The sequence below is a fragment of the Bos indicus x Bos taurus genome, chromosome 1 (assembly GCF_003369695.1).
Source record: "Bos indicus x Bos taurus breed Angus x Brahman F1 hybrid chromosome 1, Bos_hybrid_MaternalHap_v2.0, whole genome shotgun sequence".
Classification (NCBI taxonomy): domain Eukaryota; kingdom Metazoa; phylum Chordata; class Mammalia; order Artiodactyla; family Bovidae; genus Bos; species Bos indicus x Bos taurus.
Genome location: NC_040076.1, coordinates 83,697,628 through 83,718,480, shown reverse-complemented (window position 1 = coordinate 83,718,480; position 20,853 = coordinate 83,697,628). Strand labels below are relative to the sequence as shown.

Genomic DNA, 20,853 nt, shown 5'->3' with positions numbered 1-20,853 from the left:
AGGGAAGCCCCAATACTAGTTATTCTTTAAAAGTGACTATTCCAAAAGGAAAAGATTACTGAGAAATCAAAGAAATCCTTTATTTTGAAAACCTAGATACATCCACAAGACACAGGAAAAAAGACCCTATCCAAAACCAACAATGTACCCAAAAATTTAACCACCGAGACTTTGTCCTTTAATTTCACTTTACCTTGCCGTACTCCAGTTTCAATCCTAGTGGTAAGGTCTGCTCGAGGGGTGGAGAGATGCACTAGTGGTCCGGCCCCCGGCATGAAGTTATTGTTAGGATCTTCTGCGTATATTCTAGCTTCAAAGGCATGGCCCCGCAGAGTTATTTCTTCCTGGCTCAAAGGAATCTTCTCTCCTGCTGCAATCTGGTAAAAGAAGAGTATGTGTTTATTATGAAAATCCACCTGATAGCAGCTATGAGACTGTATAAATGGTCTTGCCTTTTTCTACGTAAAATGTACATTTGGACTTTATAATGAAGCCAATTAAAAACTCTCATTTTGTCCACCCACTTGGGTATTAGGCAAAAGCAAAAATAGATTAAAAAACAGATGCAGCCTGGAAATATTGCATTAATTACAATAAATCTCTACAATTTTAAAATAGAGAAAACAGGCAAACTGATGACTAAGTTATAAATACCAATATCAGTGCTTTATCAATATAATGGAAACTAAAATTTCTTACTGGCAAGATAGTCTCAGTTTTCACTTAAAATATTAGCACTCAGTTACCATGTCAATCTTTTCTTATAGTAAATTGTTAGTTGGTGTTCAGGACTATATTCACAGCTATGGCTAAAGTATGGCATTTGTCATCTTTGTCATCTTCACCACCAAGTGATCAAGCAAAACAGGCAGGGGAACACGATGTTTTTAAATTTTGTTATTTATATATATTGCAGGACACCAGATTATAAACAGGATAATCAGCATTGTTAATCATTACTCTAATTATTATTATTTTGGCTCTTATATACCGATACACCAAATCTCTCTCTTCAACTAGAATAATTTGGAAAAGGCTACCGGAGGGCACACTGTCACTCTTCACTCTACCCTTGTATTTTCCTCCAAGATGAGAAAATGACAAACTGAAATGGCTAAAGATATTGGGAAAAACTCTAGTAACTCAGCAGCACACTGCATTAGATAGGTAAGTATAAAACAAGCAAAGGTTTCATCTCTCAAAATTTGTAAATAAGAAAAATCAGGAACTACAACGGTGAAAATGAAAGGAAAATGGACTAAACTGCATGACTTTAAGGCACAGTGTTTGGAATCAGAGACTTTGCAGCCCTACTGCCTGGGTTCAAATTCTGTCTCTATACTTTTTCTGTTTCAGGCATACTCAATTCTGGGTAAGTTTCTGTAACCTCTTAATGCATCAGAGAACAATGCCTGGCATACAGTAAATACTCGGTACGTGTTAGCTTTTATTTTTTCATTCCTATCCTTTATAATAAAATTCTCTGTAATATTTTGGTACGGAATTCTATTTGTTTTAGCATAAAAAGGAAAAGAACGACTATATGTTCATATTCTAAGATGTGATTTTATTTCTGACTATATAGTTCAATTTCAACCTGACTTATCTTTATCTGTCTCCCTCTGAAGTTGGCTTCTATCTGGACCCAGAAGAGACTGGCCCAACCATGTTTCTGAATACTTGGAAATCTATACCATCTGAGTTCACTCAGGCTTAGACATTGACTCTTTGGAATCCCTTGGACCTTGGACATTTCACCAGCCTCTCCTAACACTGCTAACCATCTGAGCCTGCAGCCAGGGTGCTCACATCACTGCACACGCACTCCAGGAAGCTAGTGACTCGAGAGAGAGGTCCTGGAGCTTGAACTCTTGATTCACCACATGGTGAGACCCACTGTTTTACCTCTGCTTGGAAGCCAGGTTCCCAAGTGTCTTGAACAGCATAAATAAGGTCCAGTGGCATCCCTAAGCTCTAGAAACCTTCCCCAGATAATGAAAGCCTATTTCTCTTTCTAGAGCTCTTACAGTTTCTCGACTTGCAGAAATAAATGCCTGCTGGTTCCCCCTCATATCCAAAAGCTTTCTTTTCCTTCATTCTTAGAAACACTTACTCCTTCATGATTTAAAAATCCTGAACTCTCCTGGTTACTACTCAAGAAAAATTATTTTCCTTGAATTCTGGAAACATAAGCACTCTTTCCAAAAGTTTCTAAACCCAATACAGTTTTCCTGACACTTACTAACACTTACTAGCCTGATGTGTAGCTCCTAAGGCTACAGAGGCCAGAAGAATCTTATGGCTCAATTAAAACCACCAATCATCCCCAAGGAAGCAGCAAAAGTAATGTTATATTATTGTCCACAGAAATTTTGCAAAGATAAAATTATCAAAATAATCAAGACTTTGGCATCACAACACTGAAAAAATAATCTAGATTCAGGCTATATAGAGAACAAAGAACTCTATAGAGATTAAGAACATTCATACTACTTAAAAACATTATTATATTAAAAAATAGACTGTAAAAATCTACTGTTTTTAATAAAGAGAACAAAACAGTCTAAGTTATTATCATTAATATTTGAAGCAATAAGCTTTGTAAAACTCTGATTTAGGCCTGTGAGGAGAAGCCGTAGATGTAATAGTTCAGTAGAATACAGTAGATGTGTCATAGCAATGTCAAAGTGCTTTGACATTTTTTAGACATTTATTCTAAATGGCCACACTCATCCCTTTATGGGCCATCAATAGTGTGTCAGAACTTGCACAGAGACCACTCTGTAAATCTGAACTGTTCCTTTAGCTCTTCATTCTCAACCCTTCCTTAGCTTATTTCACCTTGGCACGCATCTATCCTGCCTCTAAACTCTAATGACGGCCTGGTCTTGAATAATGTAGCCTCAGGTAGAAGACAAGGCTTTGCGTTGAGACAATGTGGTCACAAGCAAGCCTCAGTGACAGCAGCTTACCTGTTGGCTGCCCCAAGTCTAAGGGGAAAAGATGGTAAGTGACAGATTAGAAATATGAGTCCTTAAAGTGCATCAAATGTAACATCACCATTAACCTCCCATTTTCCTATACTCATGACAACCACAAAGAATTGAACCCTTATCCAAAGTGACACCTTCTTTTAAGAGGCCAGAAGGGAACATATTCTCAACACTGATCTTTAACAGAAAAAATAGTCCCACCCTAAGTTGCCATTCCACCAAGTCAGTTCCTGTGATCATCTCGGTGACAGGATGTTCCACTTGCAGCCTTGTATTCATCTCCATAAAGTAGAAATTGTGCTTTGAGTCCATGATAAACTCCACGGTTCCTAAAATATAAAATACAGTGGTCACATTTCAACAGCATTTAGTCAATAGGAATCAAAATCTTTCACAAAAGATCATATCAAGTTTTATGCCTACCTTCACTGAATGGTAAACAGTTTGCTTTTCATGAAGAAAACATCTCACATTTTCCAGCAGCAAATGATTCTCAAAACTAGGGAGCCACATGAAATTTAACAATAGAAAAGTATATTTGGGGTTTTGAGCAAATGGCAAGCCCAAGTTATGAATCAGTCTCAGCTGTCATAGCAGTTAGAACATGATTGGACCATTACTGCTCCTATGCACCAAGTCCCTAGAAACCTCACACGACATCCCATCTCACTCTAACTTCGTGGAGAAAAACACAACATTTTTTTTTTCTTCACTGTGGGCTTTGGAAATGTCTTTAAAAAAAGTCCTCCTTCTAGTGACCCACTGGGAGATTACTCAGTAAATAAACATTATGTTAATGTCTTCTTTTTTTTTTTTTATAGAAATTTTCCTTTGTTTTATTATTTTAAACATTTGAAACATTTATTGAGAAGAACTAAATAAAAGGAGAAATGTTCATGGGTAGGAAGACTCAACATTATCAAAACGTCAGTTCTTCCCAACTTGTCACATACATTATCAGGGAAATGCAAATTAAAACACTGAGATACACACCTATCAGAATGGCCATAGCCTGGAACACTGACACCACCAAATGCTGGTAAGGATGCAGGGCAACCGACACTCTCACACAAGCTGGTGTAAATGCAACATGGCACAGCCACTTTTGAACAGTTTGGTAGTTTCTTACAAAATCAAACATACTCTTACCCTGTGATCTAGCAATCATACTTCTTAGTATTTGCCCAGATGAACTGAAACTATGTCCACACAAAACCCTGTACATAGCTGTTTATAGTAGCTTTATTTATAATTCAGAAATGAGCTATCAAGCCATGAAAACATATGGAGGAAACTTAAATACATATTACTAAGTGAAAGAAGCCAATCTGAACAATGTGGAAAGGCTATGTACTATATGCTTCATTCTGGAAAAGACAAAACTATGGAGGCAATAAAACAATCAGTGATTGTCAGGGACTGGAGACAGGGAAGACTGAAGAGTCTATTTAGGGCACTGAAACTATTCTGTAAGACGCTACAATGGTGGATAAATGTGGGATGCAAGTCATTATCTATTTCTCCAAAGTCACAGAATGTACATCAAGAGTGAACCCAAACTGTAAACTATGGGCCCTGGGTGATAAAGATGTGTATACGCAGGTTCATTAGTTGTAACAAAAGCACTGTTCTGGTACAGGATATTGCTAGAGGAGGAGGCTGTGTGTGTAGGGGGACAGGGGGATGGGAACTCTCTGAACTTGCTGCTCAATTTTTCTCTGAACCTAAAACTGCTCTAAAAAAACTAAAGTTTACTAATTTTAAAAAATGCAAAAATTTCATTTTAATGATTTTATTTTAAAATAGGGTAGAAAATATCAAATAGCATTACATATAATTAGGCTAAGTACTGTTTAAATGATTTTTCCCCCAAATATACATGTATATAAACCAACATTTATGTTCACATACTGGATCCAAATGTAAAATGTATTTCTTAATGTGGATATAGTCAAAAGTTTGAAAGTCAGTGATTTAAAAACTATATATTTCATTTGCCTTTCAAAACACAAATAATTTTTCCTCCCCCTCTATTAGAAGCAAATCTTAACATACCTGCACCAACATAATTTACAGCTTTAGCAGCTCTGACTGCAGCTTCTCCGAGCTTTTTTCTTACTTCAGGTTTAATACCAGGCTATGAAAAAATATTTGAAATAAATTTCCATTAGTACTTTGTTCTACTAGAGGTTTCCATTAAGATTCAATGTTACATTTCTATGTTTCAAATACTACATTAAAGAGAAAATAAGGATAAATATCTATTTCATCATGAAATACTGTCTTATACCACAGTTCAACTGTCTGTATACCAAAGTATTCTATTAGTAATTTCTATGAACTGCAGATATTACTTAGTACCTACAAAATAACCATCTTTTTTGGCTGCGCTTTTTGGCTTGTGTGATCTTAGCTCTCTTACCAGAGATAGAACCTGGGCCCTTGGAAGTGAAAGTGCAAAGTCCTAACTACTAGACCACCAGGGAATTCACCAAAATAACCTTCATGACCATGTGTTCACTTAAAATTACTTGTATCAATACTAAAACTTTGAACAATCTCTTTTTGTTTCAAGATAAATAAAACAATATGGGTCATATGCCCCAAAATTACTTTGGAATAAAGGTAAACCTTGAGATTGCAAGTTAATAAGAAATGTTCAAGGACTTCCCTGGTAGTCAGTGGTTAAGACTCTGCACTTCCACTTCAGGAGGTATGGGTTCAATCCCTGGTTGGGGAACTGAGATCCTGCATGGCACAGCCAAAAAAAAAAAAAAGGTTCATAAAAAGAAATGTATATCAAAAGTAGGCAAAACTTTTTAACATTGTTCAGTGGTGCTCAACAGATTTTTATTTATGCAATCACTACTTGAAAATAAGCATTTATTGAAATTGTTGACATTTACTTCAGACAGTTGTGCTCATTTCACATGCTAATAAGGTTATGCTCAAAATCCTTCAGCTAGGCTACAACAGTACGCGAACTGAGAACTTCCAGATGTACAAGTTGGATTTAGAAAAGGTAGAGGAACCAGAGATCAGATTGCCAACATTCACTGGGTCATAGAAAAAGCAAGAGAATTCCAGAAAAACATCTACTTCTGCTTCATTGATTACTCTAAAGCCTTTAACTGTATGGATCACAACAAACTGTGGAAAATTCTTCAACAGATGGGAATACCAGACCACCTTACCTGCCTCCTGAGCAATGTGTATGAAGGTCAAGAAGCAACAGTTAGAACCAGACATGGAACAACAGACTGGTTCCATATTGGGAAAGGAGTACGTCAAGGCTGTATATTGTCACCTTATTTACTTAATTTATATGCAGACTGCTGCTGCTGCTGCTAAGTCGCTTCAGTCGTGTCCGACTCTGTGCAACCCCATAGACGGCAGCCCACCAGGCCCCCCCGTCCCTGGAATTCTCCAGGCAAGAACACTGGAGTAGGTTGCCATTTCCTTCTCCAATGCATGAAAGTGAAAAGTGAAAGTAAAGTCGCTCAGTCGTGCCCGACTCTTAGCGACCCCATGGACTGCAGCCAACCAGGCTCCTCCGTCCATGGGATTTTCCAGGCAAGAGTACTGGAGTTGGGTGCCACATCATGTGAAATGCTGGGCTGGATGAATAACCAGCTGGAATCCAGATTATCAGGAGAAATATTAACAACCTCAGATTTGCAGATGATACCACTCTAACAGCAGAAAATGAAGAGGAACTAAAGAGCCTTTTGATGAGGGTGAAAGAGGATAGTGAAAAAGCTGACTTAAAACTCAACATTCAAAAAACTAAGATCATGGCATCAAGTCCCATCACTTCATGGCAAATAAAAGGGGAAAAGTGGAAGCCGTGACAGATCTTATTTTGGAGGGCTCTAAAATCACTGCAGACGGTGACTGCAGCCATGTAATTAAAAGATGCTTGCTCCTTGGAAGGAAAGGACAAACTTAGCATATTAAAAAGCAGAGATGTTACTTTGCTGACAAAGGTCCATATAGCCAAAACTATGGTTTTTCTAGTAGTCATGTAAGGATGTGAAATTTGAACCATAAAGAAGGCTAAGTGCCAAAGAACTGATGCTTTCAAATTGTGATGCTGGAGAAGACTCTTGAGAGTCCCTTCAACTGCAAGAAGATCAAACCAGTCAATCCTAAAGGAAACCAACCCTGAATATTTATTGGAAGGACTGATGCTGAAGCTGAAGCTCCAATACTTCAGCCACCTGATACAAAGAGTGGACTCACTGGAAAAGACCCCGATGATGGGAAAGATTGAAGGCCAGAGGAGAAGGAGATGACAGAGGATGAGGTGGTTGGATAGCATCACCGACTCAAAAGGACATGAGTTTGAGCAAACTCTGGAAGCCAGGGAAGCCTGGTGTGCAGCAGTTCATAGGGTCTCAAAGAGTCAGACATGACTTAGTGACTGAACAACTTGAAACAGTACAATATATTCTGCAACAGAAATTAAAGTCTGAATATAGTATGAGAATAACAAACTGATTAACCAGAAACTTTAGATCCATGGTCTTTTAGAAATACATATTTTAAAAAACTCATATATAACTTTGGACACAAAAAGAGACCTATAGCAGTAGCAGGTTGCAAAGAAATGTAAATCCCAAAATAGGTAATTCTAGGAGTAGGCCATGACCCAGAAAACAAGCTGAGCCAATCAAGAGGTGGTCTCAAAGAGATGAAAACAATTCTAAAGGGGCAAAGTTGCCAAATAAGAGCAAATAGCTCTCCTATACAATAAAACCTTTAAGTTGGGAATACCATTAGTGTATTTAGGAACATCTGAAGTAGCAGTTAAGGAGTCTTCTTCAGAAAGAATACATTCAATTAACAAGACCGTTCCACTCCTCAAACATGCTGCTGCTGCTGCTGCTGCTGCTAAGTCGCTTTAGTCGTGTCCGACTCTGTGCGCCCCACAGATGGCAGCCCACCAGGCTCCCCTGTCCCTGGGATTCTCCAGGCAAGAACACTGGAGTGGGTTGCCATTTCCTTCTCCAATGCATGAAAGTGAAAAGTCAAAGTGAAGTCGCTCAGTCGTGTCCGACTCTAGCGACCTCATGGACTGCAGCCTACCAGGCTCCTCCATCCATGGGATTTTCCAGGCAAGAATACTGGAGTGGGGTGCCATTGACTTCTCTGTCAAACATCCTAGTTAATTACAATTTAAAATCTGCATGGAAACAGTAGCTGTTCACTGTAAGTCAGGTCCAAAGTGGATCAGAGCAGCTTTTCTAGACACTATCCAGAAGGATCCAAGTCCTAGTGTGCCCTCTGAACACCAATCTGCTCCTCACCCCCAGCACCACAGTGAAATCAGATTACTACTACTGGAGAGTGGCTGTTCAGCAGCACTTTGGGGGAGACACTAGCTTCACAGATTTCTGACATGAAAGTCTGGGGTTTACAATATAGAAAAGCTGACAAATTTCTTTACAAGATCCTTACCCCTGGGGCCTCTTCAATGATCTTCTGATGTCTTCTCTGTACACTACAGTCTCTTTCAAACAAGTACACGGCATTGCCATGGTGGTCACCAAACACCTGCACTTCTACATGCCTATTTAAAAACCCAATGAAAAGTCTCCATTTGTAGGTTAAACATTCAAGAAAAAAAATTATATACATGGAATGAGTGAGAAATAAGAAAACTCAGAAAACACTGGAGACCATATCTATGACCTCACAGTAGGAGCAAGTAGCAAATGCAAGCTGACAAGGGAAAGACTGATAAATCTGACTATATCAAAATTACAAATTATAGCCACATGTCATGTATTCTCAAAAAGTCAGTGACAACATTTTTCTTAATGATTGGAGGATTTTTAAAAAGCAACTCTTATAGTCAGATTTTAAACTAAGGCAGACTGAAAATTACAAAGGCTTATCCATAGAAAGGTTAGGGAATAAATTTACATGGATCATTAGTTTTTTGGAACATATTAATATTAAATCAAAAAACAAAAAAAGGCACTTTAATGTTGAGTGTTGCTGCTGCTGCTAAGTCGCTTCAGCCGTGTCCAACTCTGCGCGACCCCATAGACGGCAGCCCACCAGGCTCCCCCGTCCCTGGGATTCTCCAGGCAAGAACACTGGAGTGGGTTGCCATTTCCTTCTCCAATGCATGAAAGTGAAAAGTGAACGTGAAGTCGCTCAGTCGTATCCGACTCTCAGTGACCCCATGGACTGCAGCCTACCAGGCCCCTCCGTCCATGGGATTTTCCAGGCAAGAGTACTGGAGTGGGGTGCCATCGCCTTCTCTGAATGTTGAGTGTAACATAGTATAATTATCAGAAATCATATTAAGAGTAAATGCACCTAACATTTAAAAAGAAAGAAGGGTAACCCAGACCATTTGGTGAACATGAAAGCATCCTTCCCAGGAGATTCATTTTGATCCATTCACACTGTAGTTCATCTCACACATTCACCACTGTAATACAGAAATTATTTTTCAGTTGAATTTTCATTATTTAGTTGCTAAATTGTGTCTCACTCTCTTCCAGCCTGCCAAGCTCTTCTGCCCATGAGATTTCCCAGGCAAGAATACTGGAGTGGGTACGCATTTCCTACTCCAGGGGATCTTCCTGATTCAAGGATCAAACCTGCATCTCCTGTACTGGCAATTGAATTCTTTACCACTGAGCCACCAGGGAAGCCCTCGGTTGAGCTTTTAGAATAAAAGTATCAAACATACAAGAAATTTTTTAAAAATCCAGAAAGTCTTATGATGTCCTATTGCAGCACAATGGCTCATTTCTGCTCCTTTTTGTTCACTTCATGAAACACTTCATTAAACAACTTGGAAGATATTTTTTTCCTTGATGTATCACTTCTACTGAATGTTCTATTTAAAAATGTCCCAATTTGTCCAACATATTCTCTTGACAAAATAATAGGAGCTGATTTCTTCCTTTTGGATTTGCCTCCTTGATCTTTCCTGTTTTTATTTACTCGTAAGCTACCAACACCAAACTCATTCTTGCTATCCTTATTTTGAATAATCTCATCTGTGAGATTAATTAAGAATCAAAAGCCCAAGAGATTCTATTTTCCCCCTAGTATTCTTCCTTTCATTATAGAGATCCAAGTCCCTGACTTTACCACATCCACTGACTCCCCCTTATCCTTTAGCTGTTCCAGGAAAGGAGACACTAGAGCAGGAACTCCAAGTTCCGAAAGGAACCCTTGAGGCCACACCAAGAGCACAGAACAGCTCTTTTCTGACTTTTCAGAAATTGGAAACATTTTCCCTTGGCTCTTCCCTCTGAGGATCTGTGTTCTGTTAGGATTCCTACAGTTGTCAAATCACTCTTGTTAATTCCCTTTTTCTGATGATCATTTTCTGTGTTGTTTTATCTAACGCAGAGATTCTGGAACACCGTGTCTGAGAACCAGGAAGTGCATTAAATCCCAGTCACTCCAATTCAGGTGTTGCCGGGGTCTGGCTAGTTACACGATGTAGCTGGTTTCTAGTAGGAATGCCTTGGTATTTTCTAAGAGTTCTAAAGTTTTTATTTTCCTATTTATACTTTTAATCCATCTAGAATATATACTGAATATAAAGTGAGAAAGGAGTCTGATTTTGTTTTTAGATAAAATAGTACACTTTGAAGACTGTTACGTATCCCAACCTTTCAAATAAAAGCTCAATAGTTCTAATCAGATATATAATACATTTTGATTTCTACTTTTCTCAGTTATTGGCACCACATTCTTCTGGCCCTCCCTTAATTCAACAGATAATTATTTAGCAGAATACAAAATAGTGTGATTATCATGATATTGAAATGTTATTACTAGAAAATACAGAAGACAAATATGTAGAAATGCTAATACTTATAATGATTTTGTTTTCCATCTCTTGTATTTTTCAAGTTTGTAATGTATTCATATTACTTTTCCTGATGCCTATCATGAAGAAAATATTTTGAGACTGACTTTTTTTAAACTGCCACATTCTAAATGAATTTAATTTACTGTGCCATGTTCAGGGACAATTCTAAATTTTGTAAGGCTTGAAACAAAAACAATTTGGGAGCCCACTTTAAGAAAAGTACAAAAAATAGGTATAGAATCTTCAAAGATGCCCATACAAGAGATGGGACTGAAGCTTTAGCTCATCATCTTCAAGGTAAATCTCTCTCTGGTTATTGTTACAAAATGAATTATTCTTGATAAAGTCACTTTTGACTTACAGGTTTATATATGTGTGTGTCTATATATTTAACACAAAATCTATGAAACAAGAAGCTTTTACAATCAGTATCTTATTTTAAGCAATACATATGAAAATAAAATTTCTAATAAAATAAATTAGAAATGCACATGGTATTTGCTATAGTGGTGCCCAGAGAAGCAGTTTAGTGTGGTCACTGGGAGTGTGAATTCGAGAGTCAAATTGCCTGGGTTCAAATCTCAGCTTCACCAATTCCTAACTGGGAGACCTCAGGCAATTCAGCTGACCACTCTGCTGCTCAGTATATTCACCTGAAAAAAAGAGAACAGGGCCTACCTAATGGGACTGTTGCAGGAATTAGATTACAAATGGAAGGACAGCAAGATTACTACTTGTTTCCATGGTGGCTCAGTGGTAAAGGATCCGCCTGCAATGCAGGAGACCCAGGTTCGAACCCTGGCTTGGGAAGATCCTCTGGAAAAGGGAATGGCAACCCACTCCAGTATTCTTGCCTGGAGAATCCCCATGGACATCCACAGGGTTGCAAAGAGTCTTAGAAATATACTAAGATTACTACTTAGTATATGTAAAATACTTAAACTCTGGCACATGGTTAAGTGCAAAATAAGGGCAAGCTATTAGGATTATTTGTTAACATATTACTTATAATTACAATTCAAGTTGGGTAACTATTTCCATTTTCTGAACATCTCAGATCATGCTTACAGAGTTCTGTAATATAAAGCTTAACTTCTTACAAGAATTTTACTTTGAAAAGACTAAATTCCATCAACAAGAAATGCAATGAATGAATTAATGCTACATCTTTATCATGGAACCAATAAACATCCAATAAAAATAATGAGGTATATCTATATTTACTGACAGAGAAAGATGTCTACCATATAATACTAGCATATATTACTAAGGTTCTATTTACTGTTCTTCTGTATGTATCTTGTATTCTGTGTGTCTATGTATAAATGTTTCTATTCATGTAGAAAATGCCTGGAGGAATGCATACCTTAATATAGGTCGAGTGGGACTGAGGAACTTAATGTACTCACGTACTCTTGGAACTTTCTATTTTACATAATGTGCTTGCATTTCTAACTTAATTTTAAAATTTGAGTCAGAATAAAAGAGCTGAAGCTACCTTGGTGTGTCCACAAACTTCTCAATCAGCATGGCATCATCATTGAAAGACTTCTTAGCTTCTCTCCGTGCTGATTCTAACTGCTCTTGAAATTCTTTTTCAGATCTAACGATCCTCATACCCTAAGATGGAAAGATAGTTATGTCTACAGCATAAGTAAAACAACTTAGACTAGTCCAAAACAGAAAATACAAGCACGCACAACCTTACTTTTCCTCCTCCGCCACGGACGGCTTTAATCATGACGGGGTAACCGATTGTCCTAGCGTGCTCTTTCAGGCATTGGTCTGACTGGTCCTCCCCGTGATAACCCTCCACCACAGGCACTCCAGCAGCAGCCATGATGGATTTGGATGTGCTTTAGAATAAAAAAATCAATATGCTCCAAAGCTATGGATTATTTCATACAAGAAAAACACAAATACCGCTGAGTCTATAAAATACAATGGAACTTTAAAAAGAAAACACTTCATAGGAAAGAAAGGACTATAGTCTGAGACAACTAATATTAATACAATTGTTAAAATATCTACTAGTTTTCTCAATCCAGTTTTCATATGGTAGTTCATTCCATCCTGTTTTTTAATCCCCAAAAACTGATCAACATATTGATTACCAACAAAAATTATTATACTTGATACTTGAATATTTTCTGTAATGCATTGTAGTGGCATACACATAAGTTATGCCTATGATGACGTAAAGATATATTAACCTATTACCTAGGTCTATTGTAGGTAAAATAAACCATTTCAATTAACCTTCTTATGGCCGTATTTAAAAGATATAAACTCATACCTCTTTATACCCATGTCTCTAATTGCTGATGAAGGAGGACCTACAAAAATAATTCCTTCTTGCTTACACAGTTCGGCAAATTCCATGTTTTCTGAGAGAAAGCCATATCCTGGATGGATAGCCTAGAAGGGAGAAATGAATAGATAAGCTTTTAGTGCTCCCCTGGCAGACCGTGATACGGGTGATGGCATCTCCCTCTGGGGAGGCCTCTCCCTATGCTGTTGATAGGTACATATGGTCTCTATCAGAATATGTTTCCAAAGAGACGTCTGAACTTTATTTTTCTAATATATTTTTTAATTGAAGCATATTTGACTTACAATTGAATTTTCATACTAAAGTTCTGAAGCCTTACCTGAAACAGAAAAACCAATATTTCTTTTTATTGTGGTAATATATCAAATTTACCATTTTAACCACTTTCAGTATATAGTCAGTGGCATTAAGTACACTCACAATGTTGTGCAACCATCACCATCATCCATCAACCCCCAAATTCTATACCTATTAAATAATAATTTCCCATTCCCTGATAACCTCTATTTTATTTTCCATCTTTCCTGTACCTGATAAAAGGGAATCAAACAATATTTGTCTGTCTGTCTCTGGCTTATTTTATTTAGCATCCTATTTTTAAGTATTAGAATATCATTCCTTTCTATGGCTGCATAATGGCCCACTGCAGTTATAGTCTACATTTTATTCATCCACGCATCTGTTGATAGACATGAGGACTGCTTTCACCTTTTGGTTTCTGTGAATAATGCTGCTATGAACGTTAGTATACAAGTATCCTGCTTTAAATTCTTTCAGGTATATACGAAATGTCACGGAATATTTGCAGTTAGGAGTAAAGAACTTCAGGGTGGTAAGGCAGGTGAGGGGCGGTTTGCTCTCTCTACAAAGCTGACCTAGAACCGAAACCGTGTGCCCAAAAGTTGCAAAGAGCACCCTTACACAATACTAACTCATTTAGCTTCAGGTCACTATCTGCTGATGCTGCCTTTCCAGAAAAAAAGCTAAGAATCAAACAAAAAGTCATATAGTCAAACAGTATTAAAGTCTGTATATACTTCAGTGAAAAAGGACCCTCTTAGATTTTAACCTAATCACTTGCAACTTACTCAGAGTTTTAAGAAATGTACTTGACTGTCTTATCCCACAGAAGAGGAAAATCAGTAACTGAATGACAGCAAGATTTCTAAGAGAAACATGCTGACAGTGAAAAGGGACAAAAGAGAGGAGAGTAAAAAGTGGAACAGGCTTATGTGGTTTAGCAAGGAGTAAGGCAACTCTCCAACTTCAATAGTCCTGAGGGCATTTCTGTCCTTTTAAAATAATAATTAAGTACATATAATTATAACCAAGAGAATGTGAAAAGAAAAAAGCTTATCCAACCCTATTTCAAAACAGTCCAAAGAACCTTTCAAAATAAAAGGGGTAAGCTTTAGACGTCTGGGAAACTCCTGTGACTAGAAAAACCCACATCTTAGTAACAGCACATAGCAATATGCTAGATACTGAATACAAATAATCACATTTTGATGTCAGCTCAGAGTTTTGTTCCTTTTAAACCAAAGTTCAATTTTAGTCATTTTATATGAAATGTCAAATATTATTTATGTTAGGCAAAGTAAAACAGGTCTACATGCCAGTCCTATCTGATTTTTTAACAGCTTTTTTAAAGGTAGAATTTACAATATGAAACATTCACCCATTGACAGTCTGATGAATCAAGCACATTTATGTAACTGTGCTGTCACTGGACTGTGACTATACCCCAGCTTTAGGACACTTCTACCAGAATTCCTATATGCCCGTTTGCATAAATGATGAATCCTTGCTCATAGAACCAGGCAACCACTGACTTGCTTTCTTTCTATATAATTTTACCTCTTTTAGAAGACTCATATAATGGAACCATATAGTCTACAATTTTATATGTCTGGCTTAAACTTATTATAATTTTCTGTGGTTCACCAGCAAAAAGAAAAATAGAGAGTACTGGTGCGTACCACAACATGGATATATATACCACTTTTGTTTACAGACTATATGGCTATATCACATTAAAAAAATAATTTTATTTATTTTTATTTAATTTTTGGCTGCACTGAGTCTTCGCTGCTGCCTGGGCTTGTCTCTTGTGGTGAGCAGGGGCTACTCTCTAGTTGCGGTGCACAGACTTCTCACTGCAGTGGTTTCTCTTGTTGCTGAGCACAGGCTCTAGGCACATGGGCTTCAGTAGTCGTGGCCACGTGCTCAGTAGTTTCGGCTGCCAGGCTCTGGAACACAGGCGTAGCTGCTTCCCAGCATGTGGGATCTTCTTGACCAGGGATTGAACCTGTGTCTCCTATATTGGCAGGCAGATTCTTTACCACTGAGCTACCAGGGAAGCCCACACATTTTGTTTTTTATTAATTTGGATTTTTCTCAGTTTTTGGCTGTTATGATTAATACTATTATAAACATGTATGTATAGGTCTTAATTTTTCTCAGAAATGTTTCATAGTTTTCAGTAGATAGGTCTTAAACTTTTTTACTAAGTATTTGATTTTCATTGATGTTATTGCAAATACAACTGCTTCCTTAATTTCATTTTCTGTGTTTGCTGCTAGCTTCCCTTCTTTTGGAACTACCTACCTAATTCAACAGAACCCTGATTAACTAGATAAATACTCTCTCTTTGTAACTAAGAAGAAAAGCAGCTGTCTCTTTGCAAACAATAATGTTCAAACACATTATGGGAATGGCCTCAAGGAATTTAACTAATTTCATTTAGGGTGAACACTAAGACATACAAACCACAGTATCCTCGAGCATTTGAATGGATTAAAAAGGAAATCTAACAATGCTACCACTACCAGTGGGCTAATTTCCTGGCCATCAGGCAAGCGTTTAGCTGCCGATTCACCCTGGTGCGACACAGGATTGCAAGTCTTTTTAGACTGTTCATCCTTTGGTAATAAGACACCTTTAACACAAAAGACAGAAAACTGGTATCATCTCCTACCCTTAAATCTCTGCCAAAATAATTCCTTCCATGTTTACAGTTAGTGTCTATTCTGCGCTGTGCTTGTTCAAGCATATGCATAGATACAAAGTTGTTGTTGTTATTATTGGCTCTGTCTTCAGCAAAATTGAGATGTGTCTGCTTTCCACGGTGGAGCAGACAATTCATAATCCTCAAATTCTTTTTTTGTGTGTGTATGATTTTGAAATGTCTCTAATAAAGTTATTTATTTCTGGTGGCACATTAAAAGAAACTGGAGCACTTTCACAAAACATTCGTGTTTAGGAGCTAATCCAGGTAACCAAGGGGATGGGTGAGGCCTGGCAAAAGCTTTTCACTAAATAATAATATACTTACAAAAAAGTAAGTAAGTCGCTCAGTTGTGTCTGACTCTTTGCAACCCCATGGACTATACAGTCCATGGAATTCTCCAGGCCAGAATACTACAGGGGGTAGCTGGTCCCTTCTCCAGGGGATCTTCCCAACCCAGGGATCAAACCTAGGTCTCCTACATTGCAGGCGGATTCTTTACCAGCTGAGCCACAAGGGAAGCCCCTTTACAAAAAAATGCACATTGTAAGTATATAGCTTTTTTAAACATAGTTTTCATAAACACTCAGTTCAAGAAAAAAATAATCATCAACATTCCATCAGAGGGCAGAAAGCTCTCTTCCAGGTAATTTTAGGTCCCGCCCAAGGTACTACCATCAACATTTTCTTTAAAAGGCTCCTCAGTGGTTCTAATCTTCAGCCAGAGCTTACTACTACTACCACTTTCCCAGCCACAGGAGACCTGAGACAACTGACAATCAAGAGGACCAGTCTAATGAGCATGCTTACCATTATATCTTCTAGATTCTCTCAATACAGCCATGTCACAGAACAAATTACCAGAAATTTAGCTCATCAGTAAATTTTATAGTGTCTATAAAAATGCCTATGTCAAAATGGCCACATTTAGAATTCTACATGGAAACACAAAAGACTTCAAATAGCCAAAACAATTTTAAGAACAGAGCTAGAGGAACCACACTCTCTGACTTCAGACTATACTACAAAGCTATAGTAGTCAAAGCAGTATGGTACTGGTATAAAAACAGACATACATCAATGGAACAGGATAGAGCCCAGAAAAAAAAAATCCACATACCTATGTTCAATCTACAACAAAGAAGGCAAAAATATACAATGGAGAAAAGACAGTCTCTTTATTATTAAAAGACCACTCTCAATAAGTGGTACATATACAGCCACATGTAAAAGAATAAAATTAGAACATTCTCTAACATTATATACAAAGATAAACTCAAAATGGATTAAAGACCTAAATGTAAGACCAGATATTATAAAACTCCTAGAGGAAAACACAGGCAGAACACACTTTGACATAAATTGCAACAATATATATTTTTTTGATCAGTCTCCTAAAGAATAGGAAATAAAAGCAAAAATAAACAAAAGGAACCACATTAAACTTAAAAGCTTTTGGTCAGCAAAGGAAACCATTGCCAAAACTAAAACACAATCTACTGAATGGGAGAAAATGTTTGCAAATGATATGACTGATAAGGGACTAATATGCAACATATAAACAATTCATACAATTCAACATCAAAAAAACAAACAACCTGATTAAAAAATGGGCAGAAGAACCCAATGGACATTTCTCCAAAAAGGAAGTGCAGATGGCCAACAGGCACATGAAAAGATGCTCAACATCACTAATTAACAGGGAAATGCAAATCAAAACTACAATGAGATATCATCTCACAACTGTCAGAGGGCTACCATCAAAAAGAACAGAAATAATAAATGCTGGTAAGGATATGGACAAAACGGGATACTTCTGCACTGTTGGTGGGAATGTAAATTGGTGCAGCCACTATGGAGGCTTCTCAAAAATCTGAAAAGAGAACTACCATAAACCCAGCAATTCTACTGGGTTCACAGAAGCATTATTTACAATTGCTAGGATCTGCAAGCAACCCAAATGCCCATCAATAGACGAATGGATAAAGAAGATCTGGTATATGTACACAATGGAATACTACCCAGCCATAAAAAAGAATGAAATTTTGCCATTTGTAGCAACATGAATGGACTTGGAAGGCATTATGTTAAGTAAAATAAATCTGACAGAGAAAGACAAATAAGATGTCACTTATATGAGGAATCTAAAAAATACAACAAACTAGTGAAGACAACAAAAAAGAAACAGGGAATTCCCGGGCACTCCAGTGGTTAGGACTCAGTACTCTCACTGCCAGGGTCGCAGGTTCAATCTCTGGCCAGGAAACTAAGACGCTGCGAGCTACGCTGCGTGACCAGGAAAAAAAAAAGCAGACTCACAGATACATAGAACTACCAGTGCAGAGGGCAAAACGGAGGGGCAAAATAGGGGGAGGAGACTAAGCGGTATAAACCATTTCGTATAAAATAAGCTACAAGAATATATTCTACAACACGGGGAATATAGCCAATACTTTGTAATAACTGCAAGTGAAATGTATCCTTTAAAAACTGTATAAAAATTTAAAAAAAGAATTCTACATCTTTTGCAAACTTCTTTCAATATCACTGCTAAGTCGCTTCAGTCGTGTCCGACTCTGTGTGACCCCATAGACGGCAGCCCACCAGGCTCCTCTGTCCCTGGGATTCTCCAGGCAAGAATACTGGAGCAGGTTGCCATTTCGTTCTCCAGTGCATGAAAGTGAAAAGTGAAAGTGAAGTCGCTCAGTCGCTACGCACACGTTATTCAATGTCTTTTATTAAAACAATCAATATGATTCTTGCCAAAGTGAGGGCAAGGTTTGCTCCCCTAATTGGCAAATAGCCTTTTAGTGAAGAACCCTGTGGGCTTCCCAGGTGGCCCTAGGGGAAAAGTACCTGCCTGCCAATGCAGGAGATGTAAGAGACACAGGTTTGCTCCCAGGGTCAGGAACATCCCCTGGAGGAGGACATGGCAACCCACTCCAGTATTCTTGCCTGGAGAAACCCATGGACAGAGAAGCCTGGCAAGCTACAGTCCATAGGGTCACAAAGAGTTAGATGTGACTTAGCATGAATGCAAGCAAGCAAAGAGCCCTGTAAATTGTAACCTACCAAACTTCCTTTTTGATCAGGCAGCTTTCTCTGGCCTAAGTTTTCTGACTTAATTCCAATCACTATGCCCCAGTAATAGTCCCATATTACTTATTTCTTGCTTTTACTCTTAACCACTATCTGTAATGCTTACAATTCACCTCAAATCTTAAATATCCAGGCAAAATGTATGAAGATTATTTGTGTTACTGTAACACTATTTGCATATTGAAAAGCAGAGACATTACTTTGCCAACAAAGGTCCATCTAGTCAAGGCTATGGTTTTTCCAGTGGTCATGTATGGATGTGAGAGTTGGACTGTGAAGAAAGCTGAGCACTGAAGAATTGATGCTTCTGAACTGTGGTGTTGGAGAAGACTCTTGAGAGTCCCTTGGACTGCAAGGAGATCCAACCAGTCCATCCTAAAGGAGATCACCCCTGGGTGTTCTTTGGAAGGAATGATGATAAAGCTGAAACTCCGGTACTCTGGCCACCTCATGCGAAGAGTTGACACATTGGAAAAGACTCTGATGCTGGGAGGGATTGGGGGCAGGAGGAGAAGGGGACGACAAAGGATGAGATGGCTGGATGGCATCACTGACTCGATGGACGTAAGTTTGAGTGAACTCTGGGAGTTGGTGATGGACAGGGAGGCCTGGTGTGCTGCAATTCATGGGGTCGCAAAGAGCCAGACACGACTGAGCGACTGAACTGAACTGAACACTATTTGTGTTCTCACAGCATCTAACGTAATACTAATCCAGATAGATACCACGTTGACAAACTCCCCAGAATTAACATATGATACATTTGCTATAGAGTCATTACTTACACTGAAAGATGGTCTCAGTGAACTGCCATTAAAAAGGAAAAGGATTTTCACCTCTTTGATTAGAAAGCAAAGATAAAATAAGGAAGCTGACTGGCTTACAAGAAGTTATTTTTGAAACTTCTGATTAAACAACACCTTCCTCTTTCCTAAAATGCCAGACAAGGTCTATTAAATAGGAGCTGAGAGTCAGGAAACTTTTGTTTAATTCTTTCTCTTTCATTGATGAGACAAGTTTTGCTTTCAAAGCACCTGGGGACCTTGGGGGAAAAATGCAAATTATGCATAAAAATGTAAATTATACCTGGCTAGGAGTGAGGCCTAAGAGCCTATATTTCAACCAAATGATGCCATGGACCACACTTTGAGTAGTGAGACTGGATGATTTTGGGTATCATGTATCTTGCGCATTAGATTTTACGTTTGTAAAATGGTGGTAATAATACTGTATCGTGGAAGCTCAAACACGTAATAGATACAAAGTGACAATTACGTTACAGTGCCTGGATTCCTAAGGGCCTTTTACTCCAACTGATAATTAAAAACTTTTAGAAACAAGCAAATTTTAAATATCTGTGTTTATAAATTAATGCCTACATTGTTCAGTCTAGAAACTCTGATTCTAAAGAAGAGAACACTGATGCAGAAACACATAAATACAAAACAACTGCATATATTCATTAATTCAAATTAATGACTCCCTGTGCCAGGTAACAGGAATGTTGGGAGGTAGAGAAAAAAGTCTCAAATGTGGGTTCTTGTTTTAAGCGGAGCACAATGGAGTCAAGAAG

The 20,853-nt window shown here is 38.0% G+C and overlaps 1 protein-coding gene across 4 annotated transcripts in view; it reads right to left on the bottom strand.

The window, feature by feature from the left end:
- The window catches only part of MCCC1 (methylcrotonoyl-CoA carboxylase 1), a 58,947-nt gene that overhangs the window by 23,891 nt on the left and 14,203 nt on the right, over positions 1-20,853 (bottom strand). For 3 of the 4 annotated variants that reach the window (XM_027540084.1, XM_027540092.1, XM_027540101.1), the window contains 7 exons: positions 13,139-13,260; positions 12,551-12,698; positions 12,341-12,462; positions 8,454-8,565; positions 5,049-5,130; positions 3,195-3,322; positions 194-377 (listed from right to left, as the gene is read on the bottom strand). In XM_027540084.1, coding sequence (XP_027395885.1) covers positions 194-377; positions 3,195-3,322; positions 5,049-5,130; positions 8,454-8,565; positions 12,341-12,462; positions 12,551-12,698; positions 13,139-13,260 — 898 coding nt within the window. The remainder of the gene's footprint in view (positions 1-193; positions 378-3,194; positions 3,323-5,048; positions 5,131-8,453; positions 8,566-12,340; positions 12,463-12,550; positions 12,699-13,138; positions 13,261-20,853) is intronic. The other variant, XM_027540107.1, reaches the window with a different exon arrangement.